Genomic DNA, 20,272 nt, shown 5'->3' with positions numbered 1-20,272 from the left:
AGACCACATCAAACAAGTAAGAAGACTGATGACTCTTAGAAGACACACACACACACACACACACACACACACACACACACACACAGATGGGGTCTCCGACCAAAAGGCTGATATCCTTGGGTGAGCCAGCCATAACTTAACTACTCCACCTGGTGTGCAAGATATATGAGATGGGGGAAATACCACCAGACTTCAAGAAGAATGCTAACAGGTGTGCACAGTACAAAACTATAACTTTAATAAGTCATGTTTGCAAAATACTGACACAAATTATTTAGAGAAGAATGGAAAAACTGATAGAAGCCAACCTCATGGAAGATCAGTTTGGGTTATGGAGAAATAATGGAACATGTGAGGCAGTACTGATCCTCCTGCTCACCTCAGAAATTAGGTTAAGAAATGGCAAGCCTAAATTTACAGCGCGTGCAGATTCGGAGAAAGCTTTTGGCAGGTTTGAGTATAGTACACTTTTTAAATTTCTGAAGGTGAAAGGGGTAAACTACAGGGAGCAAAAAGTTACTTACAACTTGTATAGAAGCCAGACAGAAATTACATGTGTCAAAGGCTATGAAAGGGAAGCAGTGGTAGAGACGAGAGTGAGACAGGTTTGAAGCCTATCCTCAAAGTTAATAATCTGTACACTGAGCAGTCTGGAAGGGAAATTATGAGAAACTGAGGGTCATCGGAGCCATACAGACAGTCATTCCCCCCCCCCCCCCCCCCCCCCCCCCCATATCTGTGAGTGGAACAGGAGGGGAAACGACAAGTAGTGGTACAGGGTACCCTCTGCCACACACCTTACAGTGGATTGCTGAGTATCGGTGTAGATGTAGAAAACAAGGAGAAATTTGGAACGGGAACTGAAGTTCAAGGAGCAGAAATAAAAATTTTGCAGTTTGCCGTTGACACTGTTAAACACGATGGGCATTGCCTTGAAAGGATGTAAGAGAACAACAACAAAGCAAAACAATGGTAACAGAATGTAGTCAAATTAAATAATGCAATGCTGAGGGAATTAGATCAGGAAAATAATCATGACGGCTGAAGAAGAACCAGGATATCAAATGTAGAATGGCATTGGAAAGGAAATCATTTCCAAGAAGAGAAATTTAGGAAGTCTTTCCTGAAAGCATCTGTCAGGAGTGCAGCCTTGTATGGATGTTAAACATGAACGATAAGCACTTGAAACAAGAAGAGAATAGCAGCTTCTGAAATGAGGTGCTGAAGAAAAATACTGAAAATTAGCTGAGTAGGTAATGTACCTAATGAGATGATGCTGAATAGAATCGGTGAGAAAAGAAATTTGTGGCATAACTTGACTAAAAAAAGAGCCGATACATCAAGGAATCATCAAATTCATATTAGAGGCAATTGAGGAGGGTAGAAATTGTAGAAAGAGACGAAGAGGCAAGTACAGTAAGCACGTTCAAACAGACATGTAGCAGTAGTTATTTGCAGATGAAGAGGTTTGCAAATGCCTCAAAAACAAATGTGCATCTGTTTTTTTTATTAAAGCCTCAGCTTCACACAATTTGCATAGAGAAATGCCAGCTGAATATTCGCAACATCATGACATCTTTCAATTTCTTTGGTTTTGTTTAGAAAGACGAAAATGAGTACTTGCACTGTACCCTCGAGTTTTCAGTAAATTTGATACATAACATCTCTGGCAATATTTTCTTGAAAGAAACAAAACTGGGCCATTTTGTTCGACTTGCGATCTCTTAAACAAAATTAAAGAGTCATTTTCATACTGTGACAATTTGAAGTAAAGTTAGCTTTTTACATACCCGGAAGGAACACGGAATTTTGCATGTAATAGCTTACCGATAGAAGATCTTAGAATAAATTTCATTCTCCTATTGGTTTCCAGTAGTTTACAAACTAAGGGCAAAGTGACAACATATGGCCAGCAGTATAGTTTTCCTCATGATATTCTACATCAAATTAATGTAAGCTGTATATATTCAAGTAAGCTGAAGTAAGCATATGCTTAGGATTCTAAAACAGCCCTCTTCTAGCTTTGGCCTCTGACAATGAAATGTATCACCAGGCTTGAGATCTTGTGTAAAGAAACCATTATCAGACTTGGGAATGAAAATAGAGAAGCATCTGATTCCATCCATCTGCTTTGACCCATGACGTCACAAATACGGCAGAAACGACCATACACTACGACTCCAATACGGCGCCTTTGACATCATTACGTAAACATGACAACAAACATGAAAATACATTGAAAAACCAACAACACACACAGGCGCGCGCGTGCACGCACCCACACACACACACACACACACACACACACACAACACACACACACACACACACGCTCCACAAAAAACCTAATGAAACTAACGGGACAAGCCTGAGAATTTTTTTTTTAAACAAATTTACACACACACCACTTTACCAAACCACACAAAATGATGAAAAAACAGACAACACAAAACTCCCCAATTCCACTAAACACAATATTGTCTGAAATCGGACACTTCCCTTGCTCAACGGCAGCTCCCGAGCCCAAAAATTGGATTTGAACACTTTCCTTGACCTACACAGCTCAACGGCAGCTCCAAATACCACAAATTGGAACCTATATAGCTCAACAGCAATGCCCGATACCGGAACAACCACAGCCACAAACACACATTGGAAGTGTTCTTCCCTTGACCCCAACACACAACAAATACACACTAAAAACAAGAAAAATAAAAACTTACACAACAAAGTTCTGGTGCCCGCAACTAGGTTGGCCACTACAATCACACACACACACACACACACACACACACACACACACACACACACACACACACACACACACACAACCACAAACCAACGAAAAAATACACAAACAAAAGAAAGACCCAACCCACCCACACTCCAACCTCCCCCCCCCAAAATAAAATACCCATAAACAAAAAACAAATGCAAAATAAAGAAATCTCAAACATTACAACTCAACAAAAACTGCAACAAAATAAATCATTCAGAACTAAATCACAAATCAACACCCCTCCCCCATAAACAGTACCAACAACTAACACCTCCCCCCCCCCCCCCGAGCCGCAGCCAACCACCCACCTAAACCACCCAAACTAACCACCTTCGGCCTGTACATCTTACTAATAGCTTTTTTTTAAAGTGTACGCATCTATTTTTTTTTTCTTTTTCTTTTTAAAAAGAGTACTCATCTAAATGAGACCTAAGGTTAGAAGAGCACCTCTTCCCCCTCCCAAGACTGTCTTAATGCCCCCCCCCCCCCCCACATCCCCTTTAAAGGGTTTGTACAAGCCCCCGTCTCATAAATTTTAAACTCTAAACTCTGGTTCACAACTAAATGATTGTACCCCCTATAAGAAGAAAAAACATCGAAAACTACAGTGGAACCCAGTTCTATAAACTCCTCAAAATTAACCCCACTAATTCCGCCTTAGACTGCTCCGCCACAACCCTAAAAACACATTCCGAACACCCAATCCCCAGTACAAGACCCCCACACCCAGAAACCAACCACAAACTTCCTTTTCTCAAACTGTGACTCGTCCAACTCTACCACAACCCCAGGCCCACCCAACTTACTCTTGTACTTAATAAACTCAAAACATACTTCACAAAAAAACGAAAACCAGTCAATCACACTCCCTGACTCACGCCAGCCTCATGTGCGCAAAAACTGAGAGAGGATCTATAACAAAAGTAATATGCCAACAACACAATCATGCGTATGCCCAACCTCGACTTCTCAAACCAGGAACCACGACGTATGGAGCACCATAGATTATCCCTATGGCCCCGCCACATATAACCGCCCCTGGTCCGAGACGCCGCAACTTTTGCCAATGTCGTTTCGTGCCGACAAACAGCGCACTTAACTGTCTCCGCAATCAACCCAAACAGCTGTGGAAATTTTATCAATTCCAACGGCGTTGCACCCATCATGGCATAGAGTTGCACACTATTAATTTTATCGGTCATATCCATACCTAACAAGAGGAACAACAAATTAATTTAGCCTACTCAAATTAACACACGACCTAGAGCGAACAGCACTACAATAACTTTCACACAAAAACCCTAAATCATTTCCTCAATGAAACCAATTCCACTGCAAACACAGCCAAAACGAGAACCAGCCAGACAAATCAGTAACACCAAACTGAACCCAATACACCACACACCACAAAACCCCTAAACACACTACCAGAGGCCACCACGAACCGCAACACAATGACACCTACAAACACGCCACACTTACAAACCACACTCCGCGCCTTCATGACATCACACACAACAGCCTTACATTACGGGTCAAAACCGATGGATGGCATCAGACGCTTCGGTTGATCCCTTGGGAAACTATGGAAGGAAACTCACCTCACCTGTAGTTGCTCTTGCACAGGTATTGGGTGCAGCCCCTACGGCAATGAAAATGCTAGTTTTCTCACTTTAAGAGAAACCGGCAGTGCTTAAGCTGCCATGGGCCATAGCAATACATTTATACCATTTTCCATCAATACCCTAAAGTTCCACTCAAACTGCAATCTATGTGAACACTAAATATGCTACACCTTAAACCAGAATTAATATAGCACATCAGCAACATTACACAATATAAAGACATTCCCTGTAGCATAAATCATTAAAAATATAAAAGGGGGGCACTATAAACTTCACTAAAATTTGCAGAATGTGAAAACTTGAAGGCAATTTATATGATGTATGCAGCAGCTGTTACACAAAAGTTTTACCACCATGAGGTCAGGTGCCTTTATAACACACAGTTACATTTTGAAGTTTATAACCAGTTTGATTCCGTAGTTATTATATATAGCAGAAAAACAAGCTGAAATATGCCACAATGAGTCATGCAAAAGACACCACTTCTTTTACATTTCATTAGTTCTTCTGACTCAGTTTCACTTCATAGCTATCAGGACTTTTAGACTTTTGATATTACTTTACCCACAGAGTAATAAAGAACTGTATGTGGAACATAACAACAGATGTAAGATTTAATTTGAATACCAATGAAATATGTGTTTATTTTCAATGCACTGTCACCCAGCCGAGAGAGAGAGAGAGAGAGAGAGAGAGAGAGAGAGAGAGAGAGAGAGAGAGAGAGAGAGAGAGAGAGAGAGAACTACATTTCAGGAGGTTTATGCCCTGGTCTTTCTACTGAAAATGGTTTAAAATCTTTTGGTCTCTTTTTTGTAAAAGTGGACTAAAATATTCTTTTTTGAAGTTTTTATAAACATTGTTAACTTTGTCCTCAATTTGTACACTATGGGAAAGTAATAGAAGAACAAAAATTTATGTTCTAAGACCTTCTCTTGGTATGTTATGATGCACAAAGTTCCATATTTATTCCATGATTACTTCTAGAGATATAAAAAGCTAAAATTCACAATTTTTTTCAAAGTTGTACAAGATGGCCTGGTTTTGTTCTTTCAAGAAAATATTGTCAGAGATATTATTTCTGAAGGTTGCCGAAAACTCTGGGGATCCACAGTTGATAACTGTGCTATGGAGTCAAACAAATGACTATATCTCTGCAACTAGTGAATTTGTTATCTTGAAACTTTACCAGTGTTAATTGGGAACCTGTGTGAATGTTCACACAAAATTTTATCAACATCCATGATGGTCATGCGGGGAATTCTAGACCACTTGGCATGGAATGACCCACAATCAGCTGCAATGAATCACGAAATTTAGTTCTAATAATGGTAGCTCTCTGGTACACCCTGCCTGTAATGTAAGAAAGTGGCTCAGAATATAAGCAAAGAATTACTGATTACCTACCAAACCAATCACAATTTATGCAGAATAAGATATTAGTAAGTCACATGCATACAACATCAAAACAATTTGGATTCTACTCTCAGACATTAGCATGCCGAGAGACAATTTTTCTGTCTTTATTTCAACAGAGACACACTACTTATGCATTAAATAACTTCACTTTATTTTTTGGATTTATGATCTGAACTGCAATAGGTTTACGTATCCACCAATGAGAGTAATTAGTTTACAATATCTTCACATTTGCTTTAGTGAATATGTTTGACACAGCAAATCTAAGCACCAGAGAAATGTAGAAGTTATTGTCATTACAAAAGCACATTTACTGAAAGGAAGTGAAATACCATCTCAAAGACTGTTGGGTTAAAATGTATGTTACCCACTGAGTGGGGTCGAGGCCCCAGTTATGGCCACATTAAGGGCAATTTGAGATAAATCACATTTTTAATATAGGAAAAAATATACAAATTACTTCAAAAAATCGTATCTATTGCTTCAAAGTCTACACATTACAACCATGTAAAAACAAATACTCTAAGTTGTATAACAAAAGCAGAAGAAAATACTGAAAAATAAATGGCGCATTTACTCGGTTTTGGCCATATTAACCCTACCTACGCCCAGTTGTTTCCCCACTTATGGCCACTTCATATTATTATAAAACTATGGCTTAAGTACTTGTCAATCCATGTTCCAGAAAATAATTTGTGCTTTATACAAGTATATAAGACACAGACAACAAACGTGCATCAAATAGGTAAAAGGTACAGCAACTGAATGAACAGAAAAAAAATCATTAGGCAAAGTATCGCCCCAGTAATTACTTAAATCAACTTCCAGACAAGGTTATTTCTCACAAGTATCAACGGAACCAGGAAACTTTGTTTTTAATGAACGCCCTTCTTGCATCAAGACTGGATCTGGCAGTTTCCCTATATCATCTTCACCTGTTGTAGTCGAAACATCATTTTCAATGTATTCGAAACAAGTTTTCTGAACATTAGAATGTATTCGAAACAAGTTTTCTGAACATTAGAACTTTTTAGGCACTGAATTTCATATTAAAAATCAGAAAGCACTTTCAAAATTACAGATACACACTTAAAAATTGCACGTCTTGTTCGTAAAGTCCCCTACTTTCAAATTCTCACTCGAAGATAGTTTCACATTTTCTGGTATTTCATCTTCATCTCCTTCTACGTAGTCATCTAAACTGCTTCCACTGTCTGTCCATTTTTCTTCCTCAGAAGAACTTGTTGGCCTATCAACTCTTGTCTGTTACTTGTTTTCCCTTTTTTACATAAGATAGTGCCAAGTGCTGCTCTTTGGACTTTAAACGCCTTCATAGCTTTTCTCTTCCTTTTCTCCTGCTTCTCTTTCTCCTTCAGTTCATGATATGCCACCCACTTGTCACTAGTCACAACAGTGGGTGTTCTTTCTCTCTCTTTGTGCCTCGTTGTTTGGGTTTTGGCCAACTGATGACACTTTCAAAAACTGTTGCTAATGATTTTGGTGGTGCCACTTGGATACGCACTATATATGGACTATGGTTGGATGTTGGAGTACCTGAATTATGTGAAATACTATTGGGGGTTGTCGATATATCTGCAGAAATAAGACTGTTGATGGGTGTTGAAGGAATATCTGAATTTTGTAAAATGCTGCTGTGTGTTGAAGATATGTCAATATTATCAACATTTTGAATGGATGAAGGATTAAGTCTGCCTGTGTTTTGTGAAAGATTCTCTGTTGGATTATCTTCAGAGGGAGGTGCTATGCTATATGTCAGAATGTCATCAGTGTTACCACTAGCACCATGCATTTCAACCTAATCAGCTATTTTTCTCCAGATCTTGAAAAGTAATAATACTTCTTGATTTCCTTCCCACTCATGATTCCTTTTGTTGGTTGCTCTGAACTCATCTAAAAGGATAGGATCAATTTGCTTTTCTATATATGAGAAATATCTCTGAAGCTTCTCATTTGTCTGAACTGTGGTTGAGGCTGGTATACTACGAACAACTATCTTGCTGTAATCGACATTGTTCACATTAAATGGAAACAGACAAGTTGCCCTGAAAACAGCATGAATATTTGCCACCATTTTAGGTTCTGTAATAATTTGTGACAGAACAGAAGATACATCAGATTTTGAAATTTCAGTGCCATTCTTCTCAAATCGCCATTTCTGAACAATCTTCTTCCACATTTTTTTCATAGGTTCAAAGACAGCTACATCTCATGGTTGCAAGCTGTGTGTAGAATTGAGATGGAGAGCAACTAGAATGATCTGATTTTGCCTACAATATCTGCTCAAATGAAGTGTCACATGAGAGCAGCCATCCAAAAATATTACTACAGGCCGGGGAATTTCAGTTTCTTGCAAGAACGGATCAAATACATTTATTATATACTCAAAAAAACTTTCACCTGTCACCCATCCCTTTTCTGTTTTTCCAATGCCTCAGTTTGGAGGAGTTGCTTTCACCAATGATGCTGGAATCCTTACATATTTGAACAATGTTAAGGGAGGAGCAAATTTTCCAGCAGCATTCAGTGCAAACAATGTAGTAACGTTATCTTTGTCAGAGTTACATGGCTCATCATAAACATGACGGTCATGAGGACCTATGATTAATTCCCCTTTAGGAGCCAGAAAAAAAGTTTCATCCATATTAAAAATTCTATTTCGGTCACTAAACACATCCATATCATTTAAAGTGATGGATACTTCGTTAAACCAGTTTCTTATTTTCTCTTCTGTAACAGAACCTCTAGCCATATTCTGCATGTTTTTGTGACAGAACCCTGTGTCTCTTAAGAAATCCATAACACCACATTTTTCCAGGTCAATTGTTAGTAAATGTAGCTGTACAACTTTCCATATCTGCACTCTCAAGTTTTTGCACAGATATTTTCTTTAGTAATTGGAAATCCCATGCTAGAAGAGTCCAAAACACAGTCCACCAATTTTGTTTTCAATTTGTTCTCCTAAGACAGAACGTGGACCACAGTGCCCTGTATATTCTTGTTGAGATACCCCAGAAATATTGTTTTTTAAAGTAGTCCTTGGAACTTTGTACAACTTGCTTGCAGTAGCAACCTTCATTCCCTCATCAATAGCCTTTAAAGCTGCTTTAACTTTGCTGGGAGAATACTGAAACCTCTTATTCTTTGGTTGACTCATTTTTCCTATAAATAATGCACAAAGATGGAATTAAAAATGTTGCATATTTGAATAGTGCCTATTGTATATTTTGTATCTCACAAGCATAAGTAAATTAGTATGATATGCCAAGACAATACTAACAATGAGGTATATATTGATATAAAAAATACCAAAAATAGTTTAATAAGCCTACTTACATAAAATTAGCCCAGTGTAATCTAGGACAGAACACCAATATTGATGTTTTAGTATCAGTTATTAGAAGTGGCCAAAACAGGATACATGTATGTCTCCAGTTATGGCCACATGCATGGCCATAACATGGAACCAGGGCTAAATATGGATCTGTTAATGGCCACATACTTTTGATAACATGTTTTTAGGCTGAGCCATATAAAACTTATAAGAAATGAAAATAGAATGTCTTATCTTACCTCCGAACAGATTAAGTTTCTTCTGATGTTTTATTTAAACATATAAAATACAAAAAAACAGATCATGTGTTGCTTAAAGAAAATTTCTGCAAAACCCAGCTCCTTCAACACTGATCATTTCACAAAATGGTGTCTCCAAACAATAACAGACAAAAGAATGATTATGTAGACAAATGAATAGAGCCTTTCACGAAGTTTATAATAATCTATGGTAGAACTGGCTGGTATTCCAGAGAAGCTTATAAATTAACCTTTGACATCGAGGTGGCCATAAGAGGGGTAGTGGCCAAAACTAGAGCCTTCACACTAACATAAAAAAAAAAAAAAAAATCAGATGTGCCCTCACCTTCATAAATAATGTTCTATGAAGACGATTTCAAACACAATTCTTAGTCGCATTTACCTGAACATATGAGAGCTGCCATTGCTTAACCAATGAAGTCACAAGAAAACATATGAGCAGTTGAAACAGTTTTAGGCTACACAGTTTTCAACCTTCAAACTAAAAACGAAGAAATGCTACATTCATTTCACGGTCATAAATGCTCAATAACATGTAGGCTACTACGTGCAATCAATTGCGCAAGAATATGATGTCGTGTTTGATTCTGTAGTTATCCACACTGTCCATAATCTGATTCTGCAAATCTTCCTTTTGTTTTGCAGTGAGTGGCACTCAAAGCATTTCACACAAAATTGTGAGTAAACGCTGTATTTGTATGTCAAACAATATTGCAGAAGACACAGCAATCAGCTTTTTCCAACGTTGTACACAGTCCAGACTAAAAACTTACTAATCTGATATTCAAGGAGATGTGAGATTTTTCACTCAATAATCCCTATAAATCTCAAAAAACACAATAGTGATAAGAAATACTACTACAGGTCGACAAACAGCACCGAAGAAGCTACATTGCTGAAATATTAATGAATCTTACAACTAAAATGTGAAATCAACATATCTATGCATGAAACTAGCAGCTCCATGTTCATCGATAAAAATGTACATATCATTAACAATACTACGGTTTCTTACTGAAAACTTTTTTACCTTGACGACTGAACAGTGGTTGTAGTCACTCAGAATACTATTCAGATTCCAGAAGTTGCTGCAGATAATTGGTTTGTCCAACTGATTTGACTCTGCAACTGCGATAAACTTGTGCTTAAAATGCACATCTGGTTGCTCCCTGTAAGTATCTGCTTTGATCCAGAATCCTGAACAAATGCAAACGTTGCATGTTAATACACACGATTCCTTTTCTAGGGTCTCCTATTACACATTATAAATTTAGACAATCACCGTAACTTCGGTACGCTATAATTAAGGGTATTATTACTGTAGTTGCCGTAATAAATAACACAAAAACAGTGGCTTTAGAACAAACAGTAGCCCTATACGTACACACTACGTTTTGAGTAAACACATTGTAAACCGCCATAGCAGTGTTATTGTAGTGTTGCCAACAAACATTTGTTTCGCTTCCCTAGTAACAAACATTGTTGGCCAGTTCATTTATTAACAAATTAATATTAGTTTTAAAAGTACATATTGCAATAACGGAATTAATTATGTAATTTCTTGCTGTCTCTGTTTCCAATTTTTATTATGTGCAGTTGTATATCTCAGGTATGGCATATCGTTGGTGAAGAAACTTTACCGCGTAAGTAGCAAAATAAGAATTTTACACGAGAGACAAACAAGTGTCTAAACTGCCTAATACATTTCACAGCGGTGCTAAATTTGCATCGTAGTACTACAAGGAAATATTGGATCAAATAAAAATATGAAACAAAAGAAAATACGCTTTAGAAAGTATAATTACAGCATATACGATGAATTGTCTCGGTATTTATGCGATGATCTGCAACTTACGCGGTATTTGTTTGTCAGTCTCCCGGGACGACTTGACACATTTACGTTGGTACTTGGTGCTGAGAAAGCTAGGAAGCATTGGAGCATTAATCATTTTTATTGAAAGATTTCATAGAAACAGTTTAAATAAATATACTGTTTACATAGTTGCGATAATGTCAGCACATTTCTTAAAGAAAAATCCTAAACGTCACTCAAAGCAGCAACAGACAATTACACTGCACTGATACTCGTCACACAGTTACCTCCGCGATAATTTTCATTCATAAGGAATCTTATCATAATAACTATGACAATCTTTAAGAAGAACAGATTTAAGTTGTTGTAAATGATCCCATTTGGATTTCTTGATTTTCCGACTTTCCTTGTATAGTTTCGGGAAGCAAACATATCCAAGAATTTTCCTCGGACGCCTCGGTAATTCTTGCCACACCTCGTTGAAAGAGCACATATAGTAAATAATACCATTTGGGCGGTACTGCAGCGCCCTCAGATCGGTAACTGTAGGCTACTTTTTTACATCTCTTCCAGGCCACAAACTTTTCTCTGGGTAGTTGATGAAAAATGAATAATCTAGGTAACGGACTTCTTATGGCTGTGGATAAAATCGTGCTTCCTTAGATATTATAGTTATTGGCTAGGAAGTGTAACTTTACGACCTTTAAGCTTGCACTCAATGGAACTGTGAACTGAGTCACATTCCATCTGAGTATGGCCTTTCTCAAAAAACTTTTGTGTAATCAATACTCGACATCAATTGCTAATTTTAAAAGAGCATTTGATAATGTCACATTTCTGTTCTGATATGTGCAGCTGTCAGAAATCAGAATACAGAATGACTTGAATGGGATTTTCCTTAATCGTTCTGGATAGGATGTTCACGATGCATTGAGGCAAAAAATGATGCAACCCAATCACCTCGCGTTTCATCGAACCAGTAACATACTGCACCACGACTTTCTAAATTATACATTGTTAAGTTATGAACAGCCAACTTTGTTTTATAATAAACTGCACTTGAACTTAAAAATGGAGCTACTTCCACAGCCTGTAAGTCCATGATGTACATTGAGCAGAGCTTCTGCTGGGCTTCTTCCTTGTCAGCATATTTTTTGCGTCCTTGTCTGCTCTTTCCGTTCTGTGTGTCGCTTCTACACATCTTCACTCAAGTTACCAAGCTTGTAACTACAACACAAGTCGCTCTGGTCTGTCTTGGGGGAAAATAAGCTAATATTACCATCTTCTAAAATCAAGTTAAAGGTAGCCCGACTTAATGGTGAAACCTTCTCTGCATGAAATTTTTCCACATAGAGTCCATACAGCTGTTGTTTGGATTGTAGAATAGGCTCAAGGTACAACTTCAAGGATGATTTCCTGCAGTAATGCGACGGAAGAGAGCCCAGGAATTCTTTCATGAAGGTTCTCTCATCTTTGTTCTTCATCTGTTTGATTCGAAGTCGTAACGATTCTATATCAGAACTCATCCCATGTGTGGAATTACCCAGCCAATATCGGACTGTCCATTCTTTACTCCCAAGAGTATTGAGAAACATCTTTTTGCTTGCTTTATGTTTCCCCAGCTAATTTTAAAATGATAAATGAGCGTCCCTTTTCTCCTGGATTCGCCAGTGATCTTCCCTGGACGTATGGTTGGAAATACATCCACAAGGTTGATATCGTAAAACTTTCTCTCATCCCATGACATCGTTTCCCCAAATGTGTTAAATACAGCCTGCCTATCAGCACCATAAAACTGATGACACCTTCTGTGAACGGATTTCTTTCACATCTTCGAAGTATATGTTGGACCTAATTTTCGTGCCTCTCTTGGAATATCATGAGTAATTTTACCAATTCAACTTCTTTTGTATCCAAAATACGCCTGTCCACGCATTCGCAGAATCTTATTGTCATTTTTCTTCCAATCTTCAGGATGTGGTTTAGACTTCCTTTTCCTGTCACTTCTCACGCCACCATAAAATTCTTGGCCTTCATTGTCAGCATCATTATTGCTCTCAAAATCTTTTGATATTTTATCCAGAGTGTTTGGCAAACAATGAGCACCATCGCATAGCAATGAGTGTGAAGTACTGTCGTCTCTAGTGGAAACAGTGGCTGTAGTTTCATTTTCAGCATTGTTGGAAACAGCCACTAAAGTTTCTAGATGGAAAAATATTTATATATTAATTTAAGCAGACAAAGATGAAGCTCAAATTCATGTATTTATGAGAACGACGGCATCAGTAATACTATTAACAATTATCCCAAGAAAATCTACCTGTGTCATTAGATGTTGCTGGAACAGTAACTGAGAACCCCATATAGGAAATTAATTATTCTTCGGTAAATGTAACTTCAGCGTTACGACTTTCCTCGCATGTTGATTGATCTGCATTTATGGGAGATCCTACAAGAAAGTGGACAGTCTAGAAATCTTTGGCAGAAATGAATAAAGCACAGAACGAGTGAAGTGCGGGCGTTCTGATTCATATCACAATAAGACACTTGCGGTGCTACTAACATTCAAAGGGTGAATAATAAAACAATTTTCTTACCTCTATCAGTCACTCTCAGGAAAGATTCTCCGGTTTCATAAGCTGATTTCAGCTGAGAAACAATTTCTTCTTTAGTAGAAAGATCATCTATATCGCTGTCCATTATCACGAATGAAGCTACAAGCATGGAACCACTTTCGAGCACTGTTAAAGACATAATAAGGCAGTAACAATGTGCTGTGGCTGAGCGCACATTTTTATTTACGTGGTATTGTTTACAGTATCCATAGATTGTAGATACGCGGTATTTAATTCTCTATAGTTCCGCGGTATTGCCATCTGTTTATTTGCTGTATCAGATGCGCGGTATTGTTTTAGATAATTTTTTCATGGTAAATAATTAAAAATTCGTCATTATGGCGTTAAGAGCAGATGTGCATATGGTCAACGACATCATCTGACTGAAAAACGAAAAATCGGCAATTTGTCAGTTACGCGGGTTTGTTTCTTCATCGACGATATGTTTATAATAAATTTAAAATGAAAAACTTTCACTGTATGGAACTAGGTTTGCTGAAGATAAAATTATGCGCTATCCTAGTGCAAAATTTTTTTTATTCACTCACGGTATTTTTAAATGATGAAGAAGACGTCTTTGTAGAGCAAAGGCCAATTCACACTGTCCGTCACGTCAAGGGCAAGATGTATTCACATTGTCCGTCATGTCAATGCAATTCAAGTCACACAATCTCAACTCGCATTGCATATACAACTGTTCTTTCCGCGGGAATTGCGACCTTAGCAAGATGATTTTCAACTGCTTTTATGCGCGATGTGCTCATACCCAACGCAGTAGCTTATATGGGTAGATGCTGGATCCTACGTTTGTACGAAATTGACATTTATTGGACTCAAATGGTTTGCAGATTGCAAGGATGGCTTGTATATTAGAGAAGAAAGATAAAAGTGGGAAACAAAGAAAATGCGTGGGTTCGAAAAAATGTCATTATGTGGTTAGAAGGGAAGCTTCACACATTATACAAGGAGCTTGAGGAAGAGGAACCTGAATTTTATATTCTGGAAGAGGAAGCATCAGTTTCTTCGTTTGTTACATCTAACTACACCCAGAATTACTAAAATGAACACAGTGTAACGAGCTGCACCACAACTCGTGAAAATTTGGATTAAAGTTAACTTTAGTTGCTAGTCCAGTACAAATTTTTGTGAACTCGTCGTATCTCCCTCAATGTCTTTCCCTTAAAGATATATAGGTTGTATTTGACTTTATGAAGTTCAAGTGCCTTTATTTGTACTGGGGTTAACTAGTAAAACCATATAAATATTGATGACTGATGCTTGCAAAATTGTTTCAGTCACATTTCAGAGAGCTGTTTTAACAATAAATAGGCCTGCCACAAATACATATCTAAACAAACAACTTGCAAATGCCTGAAAGTTTCAGTGCATTTCTGTATATAACACTAAAGATGCCTCACAACATACAAATAAATTCCATCTACTAATCAATATGATTCTACCCACAGCACATTTATCATTTCAAGTTGCAGCCATGTTGCAAGCGATTTCATTGTAAAGTATTGAATACGGTACCAATATCTGTAAAAACCCACTTTATAAATGTAGTAGAGGTCAAGTAATTTAGTATGCTCATGTCGCACAATTTCGACTGCTGTCTCACTACTTCAGCTATTCTTTCGTCATTTATTATAAAGTTTAAAAAAATTAATAATGAAACGAAACACTTTATACAAATAACGAACAATAAACAACAGAGACCAACCACAAACACCACAATGAAACGAAATATGGAGATCTGCCCACAGCAGTGTACCAGGAGGAAATGAGCTTGAGGGTCACATGATCAGCAAAGGATGTATGACTTCAGCTGTCAAAACTTTCCGCCATAGAAACCATGACGGAGCCGTGAGTTATATGATGTGACAGGGCAGCCCGTGTGGATGCCGTCATTTGAAATGCATTGCAGAATGTTTTGACGGGACGGATGTGACATGACATGATTGCCAGTGTGAATTGGCCTTAATGAAACACATCTGTAATGCTCTTTGTAGACCAAGGTTGTTTTTGTTTTTTGTTTACACATTGCCTGTATCTCTGATACAGTATCTGTATTGAGGACGCTCCTGTACCTTGAAGCAATGATTTATATATGTACATCATAATACGATACAATTCTGATTCTGAGTGATGTCTCTGGAGTTAGTACAGCGTAATGCCACCAAGGAGGTTAGACTAATGGCCATTTCACAATGGCTCTTAAGTCCCATAAGATTTCACCCACACAATGGCTGTCACGGCATCATCACGTCATGGCACCATCACTTCAAGGTGTATTCACACTAACTGCCACGTTACAGAACATGCTCTTTCAAGTCACATAATCTCGACTCAGGTGGCTGTCCTCAACTGTTTTTTTTTTTTTTTTTTTTTTTTTTTTTGCGGGTCTTCCGATCTATGCAAGATGATTTTCAACTGTTGTTACATGCAATGTGCTGCTTGCAGGAACACCCTGTGTATTAGAAAAGGAAGACAGAAGTGCAAAACAACACATAAAGAATGTGGGCCCAAAAATTATCATTATGTGATACAGAAGTGGAATTACACACACTCTACAAGGAACTCGATTGAAGCAAAATCTGTATTTTATACGTATTTTAGGATCTCGAAGCACCAGTTGTTTCTTTTTATATCAAGTAGCACCCAGAATTTCTACCAACAACACAATGTTACGAGCAGCCTTCACACCCCGCAAAAAATTGGTTTGTGTAAGGCTCAGTTTAGTGGCCAGTCAGTAAAAATTTTTGTGCAATAGTCATATCTCCCACAATAGCTTTCCCTTCAAGATTTACAGGTTTTTTTACATCTTGTATTTGGCTTTTAATAGTTCAATAATTTTATTTGTACTGGGATTAGCTAGTCAAACCACATAAATATTGACCACTGATAATTTCAAAATCGTTTCACACACAATCCAGAGAGGTACTTAAAAATAAATAAGCATGTATACACAATCAACTCCAATACATTACTTGATGTATACTTCACAAAAAAGCACTATGCTACTGTCGCAGTGACTGAAGATTTCAGTCCATTTCTTTATGAAACATTACAAATACCTGACAACATACAAACATGTTCCACTTACTAATCAATCTGGTTTTACCCACAGTGTTTTTTTTTTCACTTCAAGTTGCAGACATATTGCAATCCAGCTCATTGTAACATATTAAATACGGTACTGGTATATATTAAAATGAAATTTATTAATTTAATAGTGGGCAAGTAATTTAGTAGCTAATTTAATACAGTTCAGACTGCTGCCTCATTGCTTTAATTAATCTTTCGTCGTTTATTCTAAAATTAAAACTTTTAACAAACGAAATGGCGAAACAAAACAATTTATAGTAGTAAATAACAAATACATATCAACCACAAAAACTATGACCAAACGAAATATTGAGATGTGCATATAGCTGTGTATTGGGTGGAAATGAGCTTTGGTGTCACAAGATCAACAATGGATGGATGATGTCAGCTATTAAAACTTTCTTCCCAAGAAACTTGGATGGTGCCATGATATGGCATGACGGAATCGGATGCTCAGTGTGGATGCCGCTATTTGAAATGCATTTCAGAATGTTTTGACTTGACATGATGTGTTGTGATGTGACATGATGGACAGTGTGAATTGGCGCTAAAGGGAGATGGTGTCATATTGCATTTCCACATAAAAAATGTGACGCCGCTTAGTCGCCTATTTTCAGTTTCTCACACTTAAATAACACTCACAAAATATTAAAATTTTATTTGATTTAATTAAATGGAAAAAGTAAATGGAACAAATGAGCAACGAAAAATGGAAACAAGCTTGCTTTTAAATCTTTGAAGGTACTTAATGTAAATCACAGATACAATCATTGAATTGAAATCTCAAGAGCCCTTCTCCATTTAATGAAATAACGTTCAACATTACTAAAAATTAAGACAAACCCAACAAACTTCTCAAAGCGATGAACCTAGGAGCCGCTAAGCCTTTGGTAAAGATGTCTGCAATCTGGTCCTCTGTATGTACATGCTCAGTGGTGAAGAGTTTGCAGTCATGAAGTTGACGCACAAAGTTATGTTTAATGCCTATGTGCCTCAACTGATGATGTTTCGATTTCTTCAGTAACTGTCAAGGAGGTTAACTTCCTTGGTACCTATATAAAGGACTGATTATCCTGGAATATACGAACTAGAAACTGGAGTGGAATTCAAAAATAGTCGAGCTGGTATTTAAGAAAGAGTACCTCAGCAACAGCTGTTGCCAGAGCTACATATTTCACCTCTGTAGAAGGCAAAGCAAAATGAGTCTGTTTCTATTTTGCCAAAAAATTGTAACAGATAACCTGAGGTAGATCTTTCATCTTCCTTCTTGTTCCAGTTTTTATCGGCATAGACTAGAAGAACATCTTGAACACCGATTTGGATAATGTAGTTTCGTATCGATGGCTTGTTTGATTTATCTTAAAACTCTTTTGAAGCATCTGCAGAGTGTGTCCAATGAATACTTTTGGTATCTGCTCAAAAACGTGACCACAGCATATGATTCAAGTCTTGTTGCAATCACTGTGTACGTCAAATATCCAATCAACTCTCTGCATGGCTTATCAATCCTTTTCCTACCTTGATTTCCAATTTAACTTCCATAAGTGTCTTGACAGGGTTATTTCTTGCACATTGAATCCGTGTGGCAAACTCTTCAAATATGGCGTTTGGTTCAGATACATTCTTCCTTTGTTCCTTGAAATCTCGATTCCCAAGTATGAATGTGTATCTCCCAGTTCCTTTATTCTAAACTCCTGCTTTAACTTAAATTCCGTTATGCCCATGTCCTCTCTCTTATTTCCTGCCCTCAGAGTGTCATCAACATGGAGGATATGGAAATGACAAATTCCTTTAAAATCGTCTAGCAAAGACATTTATCTGTTTCTGACTGAGTGAATCTTATAGACATAAGAAATGAGCAAATACAATGATTCCATGCTAGTGGTGCTTGTTTTAAGTTGTGTAAAGACGTCTGTAACCTGTAAACCAAACCAGTTGTGTCTTTCAGTTCTTCAGGAATAGCCACTCCTTTGGGAATAATGATGTGTATCTCCTCCTTGAGTAATCCTTGAAGAACAGCATTGTGTTGATGCAAAGGACCTCAAAACGGACCCACATTTGTTTGGAACATCAGAAAATGTTGTTTTGGCAAACAGATGTGACAACTCTTCATTTACACTGGATATGCTGTGAAGCACTCAAATACTTTTTATCTATGTAGTTCTTCTTCTGTAAGGGCTTTATTGCATGATCCAAATGACTGTTCCATTGCTTGAGATGACAATTTGGTTGCCGAAGAAGCTTGATTTCTTTCCTGTTTTCATGTTTAATTCACACACAGGTTACAACTTTCTCTTGATATGAATGAAGTTCCATGACATTGTGCATCTAGAGTGAGTGGAACCTTTTTGGCAACACTACAAAACAAAAAATCCGAAAATTTTAACTGTATCTCAAAATTTTTGATACACTTAAATTATTATAACTTTCAGGAGCAGCAGATGTCGAAACAAACTAAACTCTTGCAGCTTGACAATTAGAAACATAATCATATGCAAACAAAAAGTAATTAATATGCTTACTTTTTAAATTAATAATTTATGACCAGGTCACAACACTCAGTTGCTGAATTACCTCAAACAAAAACATTTCTAAAAAAATATACAATTCATAGACGACTGCTGTGACACCAACTACCAACAACGAAGGAAATCATGTCTAACATCAAATTCTGTCAAATAAATAGGTATCATATATTGAAACATTGCAACATTTATGAAAAATTGTATGCAACTTATATTCTGAACATATGAGAGAAACACTGGAAAAAAAAATGCAATGCTCTGATGCTAACACATGATGTTGAAGTTCGATCAAACTGAGCACTAGAGAATGGCTCAGAACATATTGTGCTATACTTTTGTGGTGGGCCATATTTTGTTGCAAAACCTTGACCCACAATCTTTTCTTTGCATTGTTTATCTTCTACCTACATATTTTAAACATACTAGTCAGTGAGTGAAAATATCAAACTCATATTCCATATTTAAACCAAAAGTACTATTTTAGCTAAAGCTTTTACAAGTAGAAAGTAATATCAGATTTTCCACTTCTGTTTGTGCATCCACAGGTAACATGAGTAACCATTCTTACACAAATTCATGTATACATTTTCATGACAAGCACTACAATACACACACACTACTCACAATAGTTTGGCCTCAATATATATTGGAATGCTTCACATTTACAGCATTAGGACATTTCCACAGACTGCCATGTACTAATACATACACACACACACACACACACACACACACACCCACACACACAAACACCTGAAGCAAATGTGATGTCATTTACA

At 37.3% G+C, this 20,272-nt stretch overlaps 1 protein-coding gene across 2 annotated transcripts in view; it reads right to left on the bottom strand.

The window, feature by feature from the left end:
• LOC126336971 (transmembrane protein 231) overlaps nucleotides 1-10,875 on the bottom strand; it is a 34,179-nt gene extending 23,304 nt beyond the window's left edge. Inside the window, exons 1-2 of one of the 2 annotated variants that reach the window (XM_050001187.1) lie at nucleotides 10,715-10,875; nucleotides 10,463-10,629 (exon numbers count right to left, since the gene is read on the bottom strand). In XM_050001187.1, coding sequence (XP_049857144.1) covers nucleotides 10,463-10,629; nucleotides 10,715-10,853 — 306 coding nt within the window. In that variant the 5' untranslated portion in view covers nucleotides 10,854-10,875. The remainder of the gene's footprint in view (nucleotides 1-10,462; nucleotides 10,630-10,714) is intronic. The other variant, XM_050001185.1, reaches the window with a different exon arrangement.
• Nucleotides 10,876-20,272: the final 9,397 nt, after the last annotated feature.

This window comes from Schistocerca gregaria, chromosome 2, assembly GCF_023897955.1.
Source record: "Schistocerca gregaria isolate iqSchGreg1 chromosome 2, iqSchGreg1.2, whole genome shotgun sequence".
In the NCBI taxonomy this organism is placed as follows: domain Eukaryota; kingdom Metazoa; phylum Arthropoda; class Insecta; order Orthoptera; family Acrididae; genus Schistocerca; species Schistocerca gregaria.
Note: the sequence above shows the minus strand (reverse complement) of the source record. Positions and strands in the feature narration are given on the sequence as shown.